Source organism: Pristiophorus japonicus, chromosome 3, assembly GCF_044704955.1.
Source record: "Pristiophorus japonicus isolate sPriJap1 chromosome 3, sPriJap1.hap1, whole genome shotgun sequence".
In the NCBI taxonomy this organism is placed as follows: domain Eukaryota; kingdom Metazoa; phylum Chordata; class Chondrichthyes; family Pristiophoridae; genus Pristiophorus; species Pristiophorus japonicus.
In genome coordinates this window covers 110,202,958-110,216,861 of record NC_091979.1, presented here as the reverse complement: position 1 = coordinate 110,216,861, position 13,904 = coordinate 110,202,958, and the positions used below count along the sequence as shown (strand labels likewise).

The 13,904-nt window shown below is 44.3% G+C and overlaps 1 protein-coding gene across 1 annotated transcript in view; it reads left to right on the top strand.

Annotated features, from left to right (window-relative positions):
• myo3b (myosin IIIB) overlaps positions 1 to 13,904 on the top strand; it is an 839,677-nt gene that overhangs the window by 179,272 nt on the left and 646,501 nt on the right. Inside the window, exons 9-11 of the mRNA XM_070874695.1 lie at positions 1,380 to 1,482; positions 7,177 to 7,293; positions 9,246 to 9,350. Coding sequence (XP_070730796.1) covers positions 1,380 to 1,482; positions 7,177 to 7,293; positions 9,246 to 9,350 — 325 coding nt within the window. The remainder of the gene's footprint in view (positions 1 to 1,379; positions 1,483 to 7,176; positions 7,294 to 9,245; positions 9,351 to 13,904) is intronic.

Sequence of the window (13,904 nt, the reverse complement as noted above, 5' to 3'; positions counted from 1 at the left end):
GTTGTGACAACTCTCTGAAAATTTGGCTTTGATTTTCAGGATTCATTGTAGCTGGTCACAGATAATTTTAAAATTGAGGGAGTGGAATCCATTTCTCTTCAGGAAATTCAGTGGGTCTCTAATAGAAGTCCACAGTGCAATGTAGGTGCCATTTATTGGCCCCTGAACTTTGGGGAAACTAGCAGCATGAAAGAACTGCCTAGGAGTGATCCTAAAATGGATGAATTACCTAGTTCTCCTGCAGGCGATATCAGTGACACGATATGCAGAATCGCAGAGCCTACTTGAACAGTAATTATGACTTTGGGCGATGGTGTAAAATGGGTGATATCAATTCAGCCACCCATTATACATCTCTCCTGATTTTCATTTCCATTGCTTGTGTGCACTGGTGAAGGGGTGGGCAGAGGAAAGCGGCAGCAAACTAGCAGGCAGACAATGAAAATTGGATGGCTCAGAGGCTGCAGGCTGGCACCGGGAGGTGGGTGTTGGCAGCAAGGTACATTGTGGGGGGAGATGTGCTCTGAGGGTGTCACAACTGGGGAGGAGGGGTAGCACCAGCAGATGGCCAGGATTTCCTTGTGGGGCTCGGAGGAGCACTCCTGCTCCTCCGCCCCACTTTGAAACGTTTTTTCACTTGCCTTCAGTGATCTCGCTGGCTTCCTGACAGCTTTATCTGGCATGTCAGCCGCAGCGGGCACCCTGTTCAAGTCAGGATTAAAATACCATCGGGGTACCATTAACGTTACAGGACCCCACTTTGCATTTATCAATGGAGCTGCTGCCAGAGTCTGGCCGGACCCTCATCTACCATCAAAACCAACAGCATTACAATAGGGAATTGACTGGAATGGAACAAGAAATGGAGCTGTTAATTTTAAATGCTCTCCCCGTTCCAATCGGGGAGAGTTGAAATTCTCCTCATAATTTTAATGTATATACATTGCAAAAACATGGATGGCTAGATTTGTGTTTTAACCAATCTTGGGGTTCGGCTGATGACATAACTATTCTAAATTAGGTATGACTAGTGAACCCAGATTAATGTTTCTACTGATGGCACACTTTCCAATATCCTAATGAACAGATGATGGTTATGTTAGAGACACATCTATGGCTTAATGTTATCCTATATTCTACATTTTTAATCATTTGTTGATTACTTTGTGAAATTTTTGATGACAAGGAAATGGTCAGTTGTCCGATTTCATAACTTACTTAAGCAAAATGAACAGCCTTTGCAAAATCCTAATTTATCTGCTGTAGTCAGTGCAGTTGTATGCACATTTGATTATAAAGAATATATATTCTTATCCACAACGAAGAATTACATATCCATTCACTGGCTATCTCTTTTAATTTCCCTTTGTTTGAAGCAGGCAAGAGCGCATCTATACCAGAAAAAGTCACCACATGAGAGCCTCAGAGGGCAGCGGTCAGGACATGACTGATGACTTGGTCTCCTTTGAATTCTTAGATGAGGTATGGTTTTCAAAAATGTTTCTTAAGTCTGAGGTAAACTTTACTATAATTTAACGTCTGTATAATTGTTAACTCCTGTAATATCTCAATAGCACAGTTATAATTTGGTGAACAGATCAGCAGAAAAGTACACAGAAAATAAAATATTGTCAATACTGTAAATCGGAAATAAAAACAGAAAATGCTAGAAAAACTCAACAATCAGGATGCATCTGTGGAGAGAGAAAGGCAGGTTCTGACAAAAGGTCATTGACCTGAAACATTAACTCTATCTTTCTCGCTCTTCACAGTTGCCTTACCTGATCAGTGTTTCCAGCACTTTCTATTTTTATATTTGAAACGAACATCTTGGGTTGAGCTCCAGTTTCAGGAATAGCAATTTTTGTGTTTCTCTCTCCTGACACTGCTCTATTGGCAGTCTTAGGTCTGGAGTACAGTTGTGATGTTCAGCTGCAAATCTGATTTGTGCCTTTAAGGCACTGCTCTAAATTCAGGTGGTTATAGTTACTGAAAGTGTTAAGGACAATGAGAGGACAGTTGTAATTGCTTGCAAATAGGTTTCTTTCTTTTTTATTTACATGTGAGATCTGGGGGGTGAAGTTGCCCTCCGCCCCGTTATAATTCAAATTATCTGGTGAATTACCACCGCCTGAATCCATGGGGCGGGCAATAGAGAGAAATTGCTCTCTTTTCTTTTCAAAAATCATCGGGATGGCGTTTGGGACGGCAGAGGGCGGGAGCGAGTCAGGAGCGGGGTGGAAGGTGGGTGGTGTCATCAGCGTCATGCTGAGCACATCAGCGCGATGCGGACATGCCGCGTCGTGCTGACACTTAGCAACGTCCCTTCCTTTCATTTAAAGAGACCTACTTGGCACCCACTGGGCAACCAGGGAAGGCTCCGGCTGGCACCCAAGACGGGGTGCCTGGCTGTCTGTCCGCGGCCTGGCCAAACCCGTGGCCACCATTGTCGGGCTGACTGCAGAGTCGACCAACAATTAAAATAAAATGGCAGTAAGGGCACACGCGGGCCGCCCAACCATTGGCAGTTTCCCGCCATGCACAGCTGTCAATCAATTGTTTGAGGGCATTGTTGCATCCGGGGCAGGGACCAGGTGGTGCGCGCTATGATGATGTCATTATCGCCATTCGCACAGGAGCGGAGCGAATATCTTCTCCGTCTCAAAAAATCACGAGGACAATGTCCCGATCATTGGAGAGACTGGGCGGAAATGTATTTCCGCCTCTGTGAGGTGGTAACTGCTCTTTTTTTTTTAAAAAAGGGGCAATTTCGGCCCCCTGATGTACAACATCTTGAATGTAATGGACATTTTGGAGAAATCTTCTGCTTTGCCAGTAGTGGAACTTTATAGCAAAGTTTATTCATTTAATTGAAGATTTGATCTGTTGTTTATATTTAAAATCTATATTTTAGAATTGTATTGGGAAAGCAAGATGACCGCTGAAAGCCCTTTCAAAAATGGTTTGAATGATTTTGTTGGTTTGATGTTTTGTATTTGATGGTTTTTCACAGAAACCTTTTTGGTGTTTGCTGTGTGTATCTACTGGGAGATTTTGCTCCTTGCTGGTTGTTCTTTTATAGTTTTCCTACATGTTTAATAATGGTTGAGGCAATCAGAATCATTCAGTTAACATACTGAGATTAAAGAAAGTCATGATTTCTTTCTTTTATGAATGTGATAATAGGGTTAACCAGGATTTCAGGCGTGACACTTTGCAAGTGTGATAGACAATTTCCCATTCACTATGAACGTGCATTATGTACAAAATTTATAATTATAATTGTATAAGTAGATTGTGAAGGAAAGAATTTGCTGTTGAAATTCAAGAAATGATGCATATGTTCCTTCTTAATAAAAGGAACAAAAGAGAAATAAAAATTTTACCAAGGGAGAAATATTTTGTGCTACATGTTCACTGACACTTGCCAGCTATTTTTCCAGTGATGTGAAGGAAAATAATATAATATATTTACTGCTTAACTTTTAGTTTTAAGCAAGAATTTTGCTACAGTGGGGTGGGGGTTAGGATTGGGGGGCGGTGGTTAAGGTTGGGGGGGTGGTAGTTTGGGTTGGGGAGCGGTGGTTAAGGTTGGGGGTGGTAGTTAGGGTTGGGGGAGTGGTGGTTAGGGTTGGGGAGCGGTGGTTAAGGTTAGGGGTGGTAGTTAGGGTTGGGGGAGCGGTGGTTAAGGTTTGGGGTGGTAGTTAGGGTTTGGGGGAGTGGTGGTTAGGGTTGGAGGAGCGGTGGTTAGGGTTGGGGAGCGGTGGTTAAGGTTGGAGGTGGTAGTTAGGGTTGCAGGAGTGGTGGTTAGGGTTGGAGGAGCGGTGGTTAAGATTGGGGAGCGGTGGTTAAGGTTGGGGGAGTGGTGGTTCGGGTTGGGGGAGCGGTGGTTAGGGTTGGGGGGGGTTGTGTTAGGGATGGCGGGGGGCAGGGTGACAGACAGATGGACGCGTGGTGTGCGAGGAGAGGTTGGGCTCGGGTCGGGAGGGGGGTAGGGGTGAGAGTTGATTCATTATATTTTCCAACAATGGACCAAGGGTTATACTCCAGCTTACACACTTGTGTGAATAATTTACAGGGCAGCATAAATCGCAGCAAGCTATCGTTAATTTGGTATTTAGTATGACGCTATCTTAAGGAGGCAATGTCATACCATTTTGACTTTCCATTGGATGTAATATCACTGTGTGCAGCCAACTTTTGAACTGTAAAATTCAAGTTCTAAAAAAGGCCAGCTTCATCTCTCTATTAACAATTGTTTGTCTGCAGGCATAGTTTTTGTAATTTTCTTCTTTCTGTCATGTCTCTGATTTTCTTTATATTCATTTTTATGCAATGTGATTGTTGTGATAATCACATTCAAGCAAAAAAAAAAATCCTTGAAAATCCAGTTGCGATTACCACTTTGTCTGGATCGTGAAAGCCGTAGAAGTTTGCAATACAGAAGGCGGCCACTTGGTCCATCATGTCTTTGTTGGCTCTTTGCTCGAGCAGCTCAAAAATGATCCCACTGCCCTGCTCGTTCCCAAGACCCCTTTAATTATTTTTGCTTCAAATGTTTATCCGCTTTTCTCTTAAAAGATGCAACAGGCTGCACCTCAGCCACTCTCATTGGCAAAGCGTCCCATATTCTAACAGCTTTGTCACACTCTTGGTGATCATTTTTAATTCATGGCCCTCGTAACTAACTCCCCCACGAAAGCCAGCAGCATTTTCTGTTTATTTTATTTCCCACTGGTAGATTGGCTGTTTTTGCTGGTGGGTATTGCAGAGGTTGGCTTATTCAAACTGTAGAAGGGAGAAGAGCAATTTTGGAAGCAGAAGATGAGTGTCAGTCTTGTGTGATTAGTGAGATGAATGGGTTAAGTATTGCGCAAGATAGCCACCAGCCAACCAAGGTGAATATCGAGGCCACAACACGAACAGGAGAGAAATAGCACTGTGGCATACTGCATTAATGTTAGAAAAGAGCCAAAATAGACAGTTGACATTTTGCGACCATTCAGAATTCACTGACCCTGTGCATTCATTGAAGCATGCACACACAGAACTCCCTGATCAGTGTGTGGTACAAGTGGGGCAATATAAATCGTTGCACCCCTGTTAACCAAGTACCAGTATCTGCAGTATAACTGGAGCATTCGTGATAATTAAACCGCTGTATGAAGATTTGCTTTAAATCAAGCACTGGGCCCAGCATAAGGGAGCACATAGTGGCAGGTTGTACTGTAGGTTCTGACAGTGCTGAATTCTGCTTAAACACAAAAGACAAAGGGGGAGAGTTTCCAAAAACCCAGTGCAATTGACCGGAAATCGGCCAAATCAGCGCAAACGATGGAGGAATTTCAAGCGCAAGTTATGTCCAGCACAAAACGGGTTTTCGCAATCTTTTGTGCTGGTTTAAAAAACATCACGCTGGAAGCAGGCCCCACCCACACAATTGGCCACACCTCCATAATCACCATGGCGAGTTTCCGTTAATTACGGCCATTAGAGGAGTCTGTTTAAAAAAAAGTTTAAGTGCAAGGGCACTATTAGGCACCTTTTAAAAGCTTTTAAATATTTAATTGGCAAAGAAACTGACTACTGTACACCAATGAAACTAATAAATGATTATGTATCGTATTTTAAAGTTATTTTCAATTTTTTTAAATTGGATTACTCACAGGTGATGGACTAGACACTCTAATTAAAAATGCTTATTTTTTGTGGTAAACTCATTTTCAGCTGTATAAATAAAACTGCACCAGGTTACCACTTTTAAATATATCAAGGAATATTTTTTAATATAAGGAAAAACAATTATGTTCTACAGCATTGCCCAATTGAGCTGGTTTATGGAAGATTTTACGTTTGTGATTATGCAAATTAGTTTGTGCGGAAACCTGAAGCAAAACTTTACTTTTGAAAACTAGTGCAATTTTGAGTGCAATATTTGCTGGATTACCGACTGTGCCCAAAATAGAAACTCTATCTCAAAATGTCCTTTTTCAGTCACAGATTTTAAAAGAAAAATTATGATTATTCCACCAATGGAAAATGAGCACATAGAACTTCATTGTGGACACATTGGACTGAATTTTCAGGCACTCACCCAGTGGAAATGGGGAGTAAGAGCCTTGAAAATGGTGGGCAATGATCGACTGCCCCGTTGCTGCCATTGCTATCCCTGGGCCTACCACTGGGAGGCCCACTGAGTCAGGCATTAGACTGATTAATGCTAATCGGGGTCCTATGATGCACATAGTGTAGAGGAGCAGCAATGATTGTGATAACTGCCTACCAGCTTTGCAGACCTTCATTCTCAGTCCTCCTAGCATTGAACAATAGCTGCCCAACCTTATTTATACCCACAGAATCTTTGTCGACTGTCAGGTCAAAACTTGCAGGAGAGCTTCCTCCCGGTCCCCTAAGCTCATCCACCAGCAGCCTGCCCCTCCCCAGGGTTGGGGATTGGAACTCTCCCCAGGTTCGGGGATTAGACCACCCCCCGGGGATCGCAACTCAGCCAGGGACCTGGAATAGGACCCTTCCGAGCTTGGAACCACCCCTACTGCCACCTTCCCCCGCCATTCCTCCCCCCCCACCCCCCAGACCCAGGGTCTTGGACAGTCAGCATTCCCCGCTCGACTGGAAACCTGTCTGTCAATCAGGCTAGCTTCCGGGTGGGGAACATACCCATTATGTCCCACGCACACTGTGGAGTTAAAACTCTACAGTATGCTGAGAAACCCAGGCTTCCGGGTTTGCCATGGTCTACCGGGCTTCCTGACCCCACTCCCCCCATTCCGGCAGGAGGGAAATGGGAAAATCCAGGTCGTACATGTAGGATACATCAGGGTATGTACCTTCAGTGGCAGATTACAGAATAAGAATACTTTCAGGAGTGAGGAGAACAAGGTCCATTCATGGGCATGGTATCGAGGAAGACAGTTCGATAAAAATTCAAAATCAAACAGTTAGTTATTTTTCTATTTTTACCTCTTCCTCTTGAACCCGTAATAAATAAAACATTAATTAGATCATATTTTTATCCATCCTCACTCCATTGGAACTTTATATGACTTGCTGTGGGATATTCAGTTTTTTTCCATTCATCATAACTGATGAGAAGTAAGTATCTTTATAAGAAGCATATTACAAAACTTCATATTTTATAATATTTTTCTCTCTCAGGAAACCATCATATTCTGTCTACAGAAAAGATATTCAGAGTTACAGATATACACCTATGTTGGGGACATCTTAATTGCTTTAAACCCCTTCCAGGACCTGCCTATTTACTCTCCAGAGGTAAGACAACATTTCTAATATGTTGGCTGAGAACCATGGGGGCCGAATTAGATTTTTCTACCACCCTGCTTTTCGTGAAATTTCCCTCCCTCTTCACGTCTGTGGCAATTTTGGAATAGTCTTCATCTTCATCTCAACTTCAGCTGCCATCTATTACAGCAGCATCAGTGCCCTTGAAAAACTCTTAACTTGGTCCTCAGAATCACACTACGGTCAGCCCCAACACCAACATCACCAGGCACACCAGCAGCACCAGGCACACCAGCAGCACCAACACCAACCATCTCCGCAATTACCTGATGCTGCACAGGACACAGGGCATCAGCACCTGACCACATTGCTGCCAGGGATGGCCTCGCCATGGCCAGATTTGACACTGTACACCCTGGCTGCTACATGATGCGCCAGGTTGGCACCATAAAGCATCCATGCAATGCCCAAGCCATTTCATTCACACTCATCATCATTGCGGGGGGTGCCCTTGTGTCTCACCATTCACTACAACTCAGTAAGTCACTTCCAAAGCTGCAAACAAATCTGTCCAAACTGTTCAAAACAAAGATTTCAATGTTTGACAACACATCAGTAGAAACTCTACATGAACATTGGCTAAAAGACCCAAGTGCCTACCCATGTGTGTTGTTAGTTGGTATGATTTGGCAAGGATGAGTGTAAGGGGTGGCTAGTGAGATGGAGATATGATAATGTAGATAGGGAGAGAGGGATGGGTGGAGGTGCAAGGTAAGCTGGTGTGAATAAGGATGAGCAGAAGTAGGGTAGGGAAGGCAGAGTGATGGGGATGTGATGAGTGGAACAGCAGGATGAGGTTGAGTGTGGCTTTGCAGTAACGCTTCGTGATCTACTGAGATCATTGAAAGGTTTGTGCCACTGCAGCCAGGTCCTCCTGACGAAATCTTTGCTTGTGCCCTCCTGTACAATGTGCAACCAGGCTGTGTTGGTGTCCTGGGGAGGTCTCTTTCGCCCATTGGAAGGGAAGAGAACCTCCCTGCATTCTTTGAGTCCCTCCATAAGCATATGCAGGAAGTCATGGAAGAGCCTGGTTGCAGCCGCGCACCTTTGTGCAGTGCTTGTCAGTGTTTGCAGCACCTCAGTGCTGGAGAACACTGACAGCACAACTGTCAAAATGAATGTGGGCATGGTCCCTTTAAGGAAACCGGCTGATGACGTGTCATCAAATGACGTCATCAGACCCGCTTCCTTTTACTTGGCCGGGAACCTCACAGGGCGAGCTTAACAAGCTCAATTAGGGCAAAATCACTTCAACAGAGCATGATGGAGCCAGGAGCAGGGTCGCAGTCCGCCATCTATCTTGGCTGCACTTAGCCCGCCTCGGTCGGTGAAATTGTGGCCCCAATCTCTAATTAGCAAGCTGATCTTAGCAGAGATGGTGGTAGGGGTGTTACAGTTGTTTGGTTTATAGATAGGGGTAATTAGTCAGGATTTCTGTTCCTAATCACTGTCCATACTTGAAGTGAATATTTGTGAACAGCAGATGCTGATAAGATTGAGCTTGGCTGTGGTGACTCTACTGTCAAGTAATATGCTGACAGTCACAGTTGAGCTGGTATGTGAGTAATGGCACATGGGGAATGTGCTGGTACCCTTGGTGCTGTACATTAGCAAGTAGTCAATGGCTTCAGAAGAAGATAGAAATATTAGCACAGGATATAAAAATGTGTGCATCTAAAATATAAAGAAGTTAGATTTGTTTAGCACTTTATCACATCTCATAGAAATATCCCAAAGCACTCACAAACAATGAAATAAGTTAAGCTACAGTCACTGTTTATGAAAAGCAAATAATACAAATGGGGTAATGTATGCGTCATAGAGGCAGTATGGAATGTATAAGTCATATGAACGGCATTAATCATTGTGCAATAATTTTTCAGATGTATGTATGACTAATATTGCTCAATATTTTAATACAGTTTTCTAAGCTTTATCATGGAGTCAAGCGTTGCTCAAACCCACCACACATCTTTGCCACTGCAGATGCTGCATATCAAGGAATGGTAACTTTTAGCAAAGACCAGGTGAGAGTAAGACTGACTGGAAACATAAAATCTAAGTTAACCTTATTTCTGTGTACGCAACATTGTTCAAAGACTGAACTTATAAGCTAAATTTTTTAACTACAAATTACTTATGCACTTCTATCTCGGGAAGAAAATTTAGTTTGAACATAAGAACATAAGAATTAGGAACAGGAATAGGCCATCAAGCCCCTCGAGCCTGCTCCGCCATTCAAAAAGATCATGGCTGATCTGGCCGTGGACTCAGCTCCACTTACCCGCCCGCTCCCCATAACTCTTAATTCCCTTATTGGTTAAACATCTATCTATCTGTGAATTGAATACATTCAATGAGCTAGCCTCAACTGCTTCCTTGGGCAGAGAATTCCACAGATTCACAACCCTCTGGGAGAAGAAATTCCTTCTCAACTCGGTTTAAATTGGCTCCCCCGGATTTTGAGGCTGTGCCCCCTAGTTCTAGTCTCCCCGACCAGTGGAAACAACCTCTCTGCCTCTATCTTGTCTATCCCTTTCATTATTTTAAATGTTTCTATAAGATCACCCCTCATCCTTCTGAACTCCAACAAGTAAAGACCCAGTCTACTCAATCTATCATCATAAGGTAACCCCCTCATCTCCGGAATCAGCCTAGTGAATTGTCTCTGTACCCCCTCCAAAGCTAGTATATCCTTCCTATTCCTGTTCCTAATTCTTATATTCTTATGTAGAACTAAATAGATCCTCTCCTCACCATTGAGCAAGATTTTGTCAATATCATTCCCAATGATCAAGATTTTGATCCCTTCGATTCCTGCAGAGTAATGGCTGTATTTCCAACTGAACCAATTGAACAAATACTTCGGTTCTGTCTTCACGAAGGAAGACACAAATAACCTTCCGAATGTACTAGGGGACAGTGAGAAGGAGGAACTGAAGGATATCCTTATTAGGCAGGAAATTGTATTGGGGAAGTTGATGGGATTGAAGACCGATAAATCCCCGGGGCCTGATGGTCTGCATCCCAGAGTACTTAAGGAAGTGGCCCTAGAAATAGTGGATGCATTGGTGATCATTTTCCAACAGTCTGTCGACTCTGGATCAGTCCCTATGGACTGGAGGGTAGCTAATGAAACACCACTTTTTAAAAAAGGAGGGAGAGAGAAAACGAGTAATTATAGACTGGTTAGCCTGACATCAGTAGTGGGGAAAATGTTGGAATCAATCATTAAGGATGAAATAGCAGCGCATTTGGAAAGAAGGACAGGATCGGACCAACTCAGCATGGATTTATGAAAGGGAAATCATGCTTGATGAATCTTCTGGAATTTTTTGAGGATGTAACTAGTAGAGTGGACAAGGGAGAACCAGTGGATGTGGTGTATTTGGACTTTCAAAAGACTTTTGACAAGGTCCCGCACAAGAGATTGGTGTGCAAAATCAAAGCGCATGGTATTGGGGGTAATATACTGACTTGGATAGAGAACTTGTTGGCAGACAGGAAGCAGAGAGTCGGGATAAACGGGTCCTTTTCAGAATGGCAGGCAGTGACTAGTGGAGTGCCGCAGGGCTCAGTGCTGGGACCCCAGCTCTTAACTGTGAGAAGGATACTAAGAGGCTGCAGTGACTTGGATAGGTTAGGTGAGTGGGCAAATGCATGGCAGATGCGGTATAATGTGGATAAATGTGAGGTTATCCATTTTGGGGGCAAAAACACGAAGGCAGAACATTATCTGAATGGCGGCAGATTAGGAAAAGGGGAGGTGCAATGAGACCTGGGTGTCACATGGTTCATCAGTCACTGAAAGTGGGCATGCAGGTACAGCAGGCGCTGAAGAAGGCAAATGGTATGTTGGCCTTCATAACTAGGGGATTTGAGTATAGGAGCAGGGAGGTCTCGCTGCAGTTGTACAGGGCCTTAGTGAGGCCTCACCTGGAATATTGTGTTCAGTTTTGGTCTCCTAATCTGAGGAAGGATGTTCTTGCTATTGAGGGAGTGCAGACTGATTCCAGGGATGGCTGGACTGTCATATGCGGAGAGACTGTATCAACTGGGCCTCTATTCACTGGAGTTTAGAAGGATGAGAGGGGATCTCAGAGAAACGTATAAGATTCTGACGGGACTGGACAGGTTAGATGCGGGAAGAAGGTTCCCAACGTTGGGGAAGTCCAGAACCAGGGGACATTGTCTTAGGATAAGGGGTAGGCCATTTAGGACTGAGATGAGGAGAAATTTCTTCACTGAGAGTTGTTAACCTGTGGAATTCCCTGCCGCAGAGAGTTGTTGATGCCAGTTCATTGGATATATTCAAGAGGGAGTTAGATATGGCCCTTACGGCTAAGGGGATCAAGGGGTATGGAGAGAAAGCAGGAAAGGGGTATTGAGGGAATGATCAGCCATGATCTTATTGAATGGCAGTGCCGGCTCGAGGGGCCGAATGGCCTACTCCTGCACCTATTTTCTATGTTTCTATGTTTCCTATTCTAACCCACCCACTGGCTGCCAATCCATTTTCACCAACCCCCCCCCCCACTGGCTGTGGCTCCCCGGCATATGCTGCGCTTTTGCACAAACCCCCTCCCCTCAATTGCATTTTCAGTCTATATAATGCAGTCACCCCATTCCCCACCCCCCCTCCTCACCACTGACTGTATTTATCCTCATTGGCTGACTGCCCTGTGTCTCAATCCAGCTATTCCACTGAGCTGAATTCTTCTTCCTCAGCACTCTGCCCCTCTCCTTTTCCAGTCCCTATTTCTACTTCACCCTGTTATGTCCCCATCACTTCTGCAATCCTCTGCCTCTTCTCCAACGGTCTTCTCCATCCCCATAAGCATTCCCTCTTCAACAGCCCCCTCGCCCCCACTCCTATTTGCATGCTTCTCCCCCTTCCCGGCATTGGTTCCTTTATTCCTCATCATCTAAGCCGGCTTGACCTGAAAAATTCATATTGGCCTTGACTATCCATTTGCAAGGCCATGGGAAATCATTTGGCTTTCTTTATTATTGTAGTTCAATTAATTTTTTCATGGTGAAACACCTGCCAGAGCTACAACTTAAAATGTCAAACTGATCATTTTGCAGCTGTGTTCCAGCCCATCTGCTGCCTGACCTGTCTATCCTCGGCAGTACACAGAACAGTGACAGCTTCAGAAAGCCCCATAAGTATATCTTCCACTCCATCAGCCCCAAAGACAAACTGGAGAGAGATGGGAACTGCTTTGGATAGTGAATCAACTCCCTAGCTGGTTGGTTGGTTTATTTATTTAAAGAGAGAAAGGCCTAGAAAGTAATAAAGGTTAATCAAATTTGGATTAAATTTTTTTTGACAAATAAACTTGTTTTAAGGGCTTATGCTATGATTGGTTTTTCTGGTGGTGCTTGTGTGTAGGTGATACGAGATAGCAAGGGGTGTCAGAAAGTCCTGAGAGTCGGCCTTACGGTTGCTCTGCGCGGGGATCATATAACTCATTTTTTTAACTCCTGGACTGTGTTTGGATCCCTGACTGGTCTTTCTGATGGTATACAAGTGTCTCAGTAAGACTTCAAAAAATATTTTAAATGTTTTTTTTTTTGGTTTGGTGTTCTATATTAAATCACAGCATTTCAAGGAGCTTAAAACTAATTTAGCACCCTAATTTTTTATGAATGGTATTCTGCTCATCCTTGAGGAGCTTAAAGAGACAAGGTGTTGCAGAAGAATGATAAGAAGGAGGTCCATCTGCATTCAATATGGTATTCATCATCATAGGCAGTCCCTCGGAATCGAGGAAGACTTGCTTCCATTCTTAAAATGAGTCCTCAGGTGGCTGAACAGTTTAATACGAGAATCACAGTCTCTGTCACATTGAGGGTAAGGGTGGCTGGGACTGGTTTGCCACACACTCTTTCCGCTGCATGCACTTGATTTCTGCATGCTCTCGGCGATGAGACTCGAGGTTCTCAGCGCCCTCCCGGATGCACTGCCTCCATTTAGGGCGGTCTTTGGCCAAGGACTCCCAGGTGTCAGTGGGGATGTTGCACTTTATCAGGGAGGCTTTGAGGGTGTCCTTGTAACGTTTCCTCTGCCCACCTTTGGCTTGTTTGCCGTGAAGAAGTTCCAAGTAGAGCGCTTGCTTTGGGAGTCTCGTGTCTGGCATGCGAACGATGTGGCCTGCCCAGCGGAGCTGATCAAGTGTGGTCAGTGCTTCAATGCTGGAGATGTTGGTCTGGTCGAGGACGCTGATGTTGATGTGTCTGTCCTCCCAGGGGATTTGTAGGATCTTGCGGAGACAACATTGGTGGTATTTCTCCAGCAACTTGAGGTGTCTACTGTACATGGTCCATGTTTCTGAGCCATACAGGAGGGCGGGTATTTCTACAGCCCTGTAGACCATGAGCTTGGTGGCAGATTTGAGGGCCTGGTTTTCAAACACTCTTTTCCTCAGGTGGCCGAAGGCTGCACTGGCGCACTGGAGGCAGTGTTAAATCTCGTCGTCAATGTCTGCCCTTGCTGACTCTCAGCTAGTCCCACTCCCCTGCACATTCCCCGTAACCCTGCAATTTTTTTTTCATTCAGATACTTATCCAACTCGCTT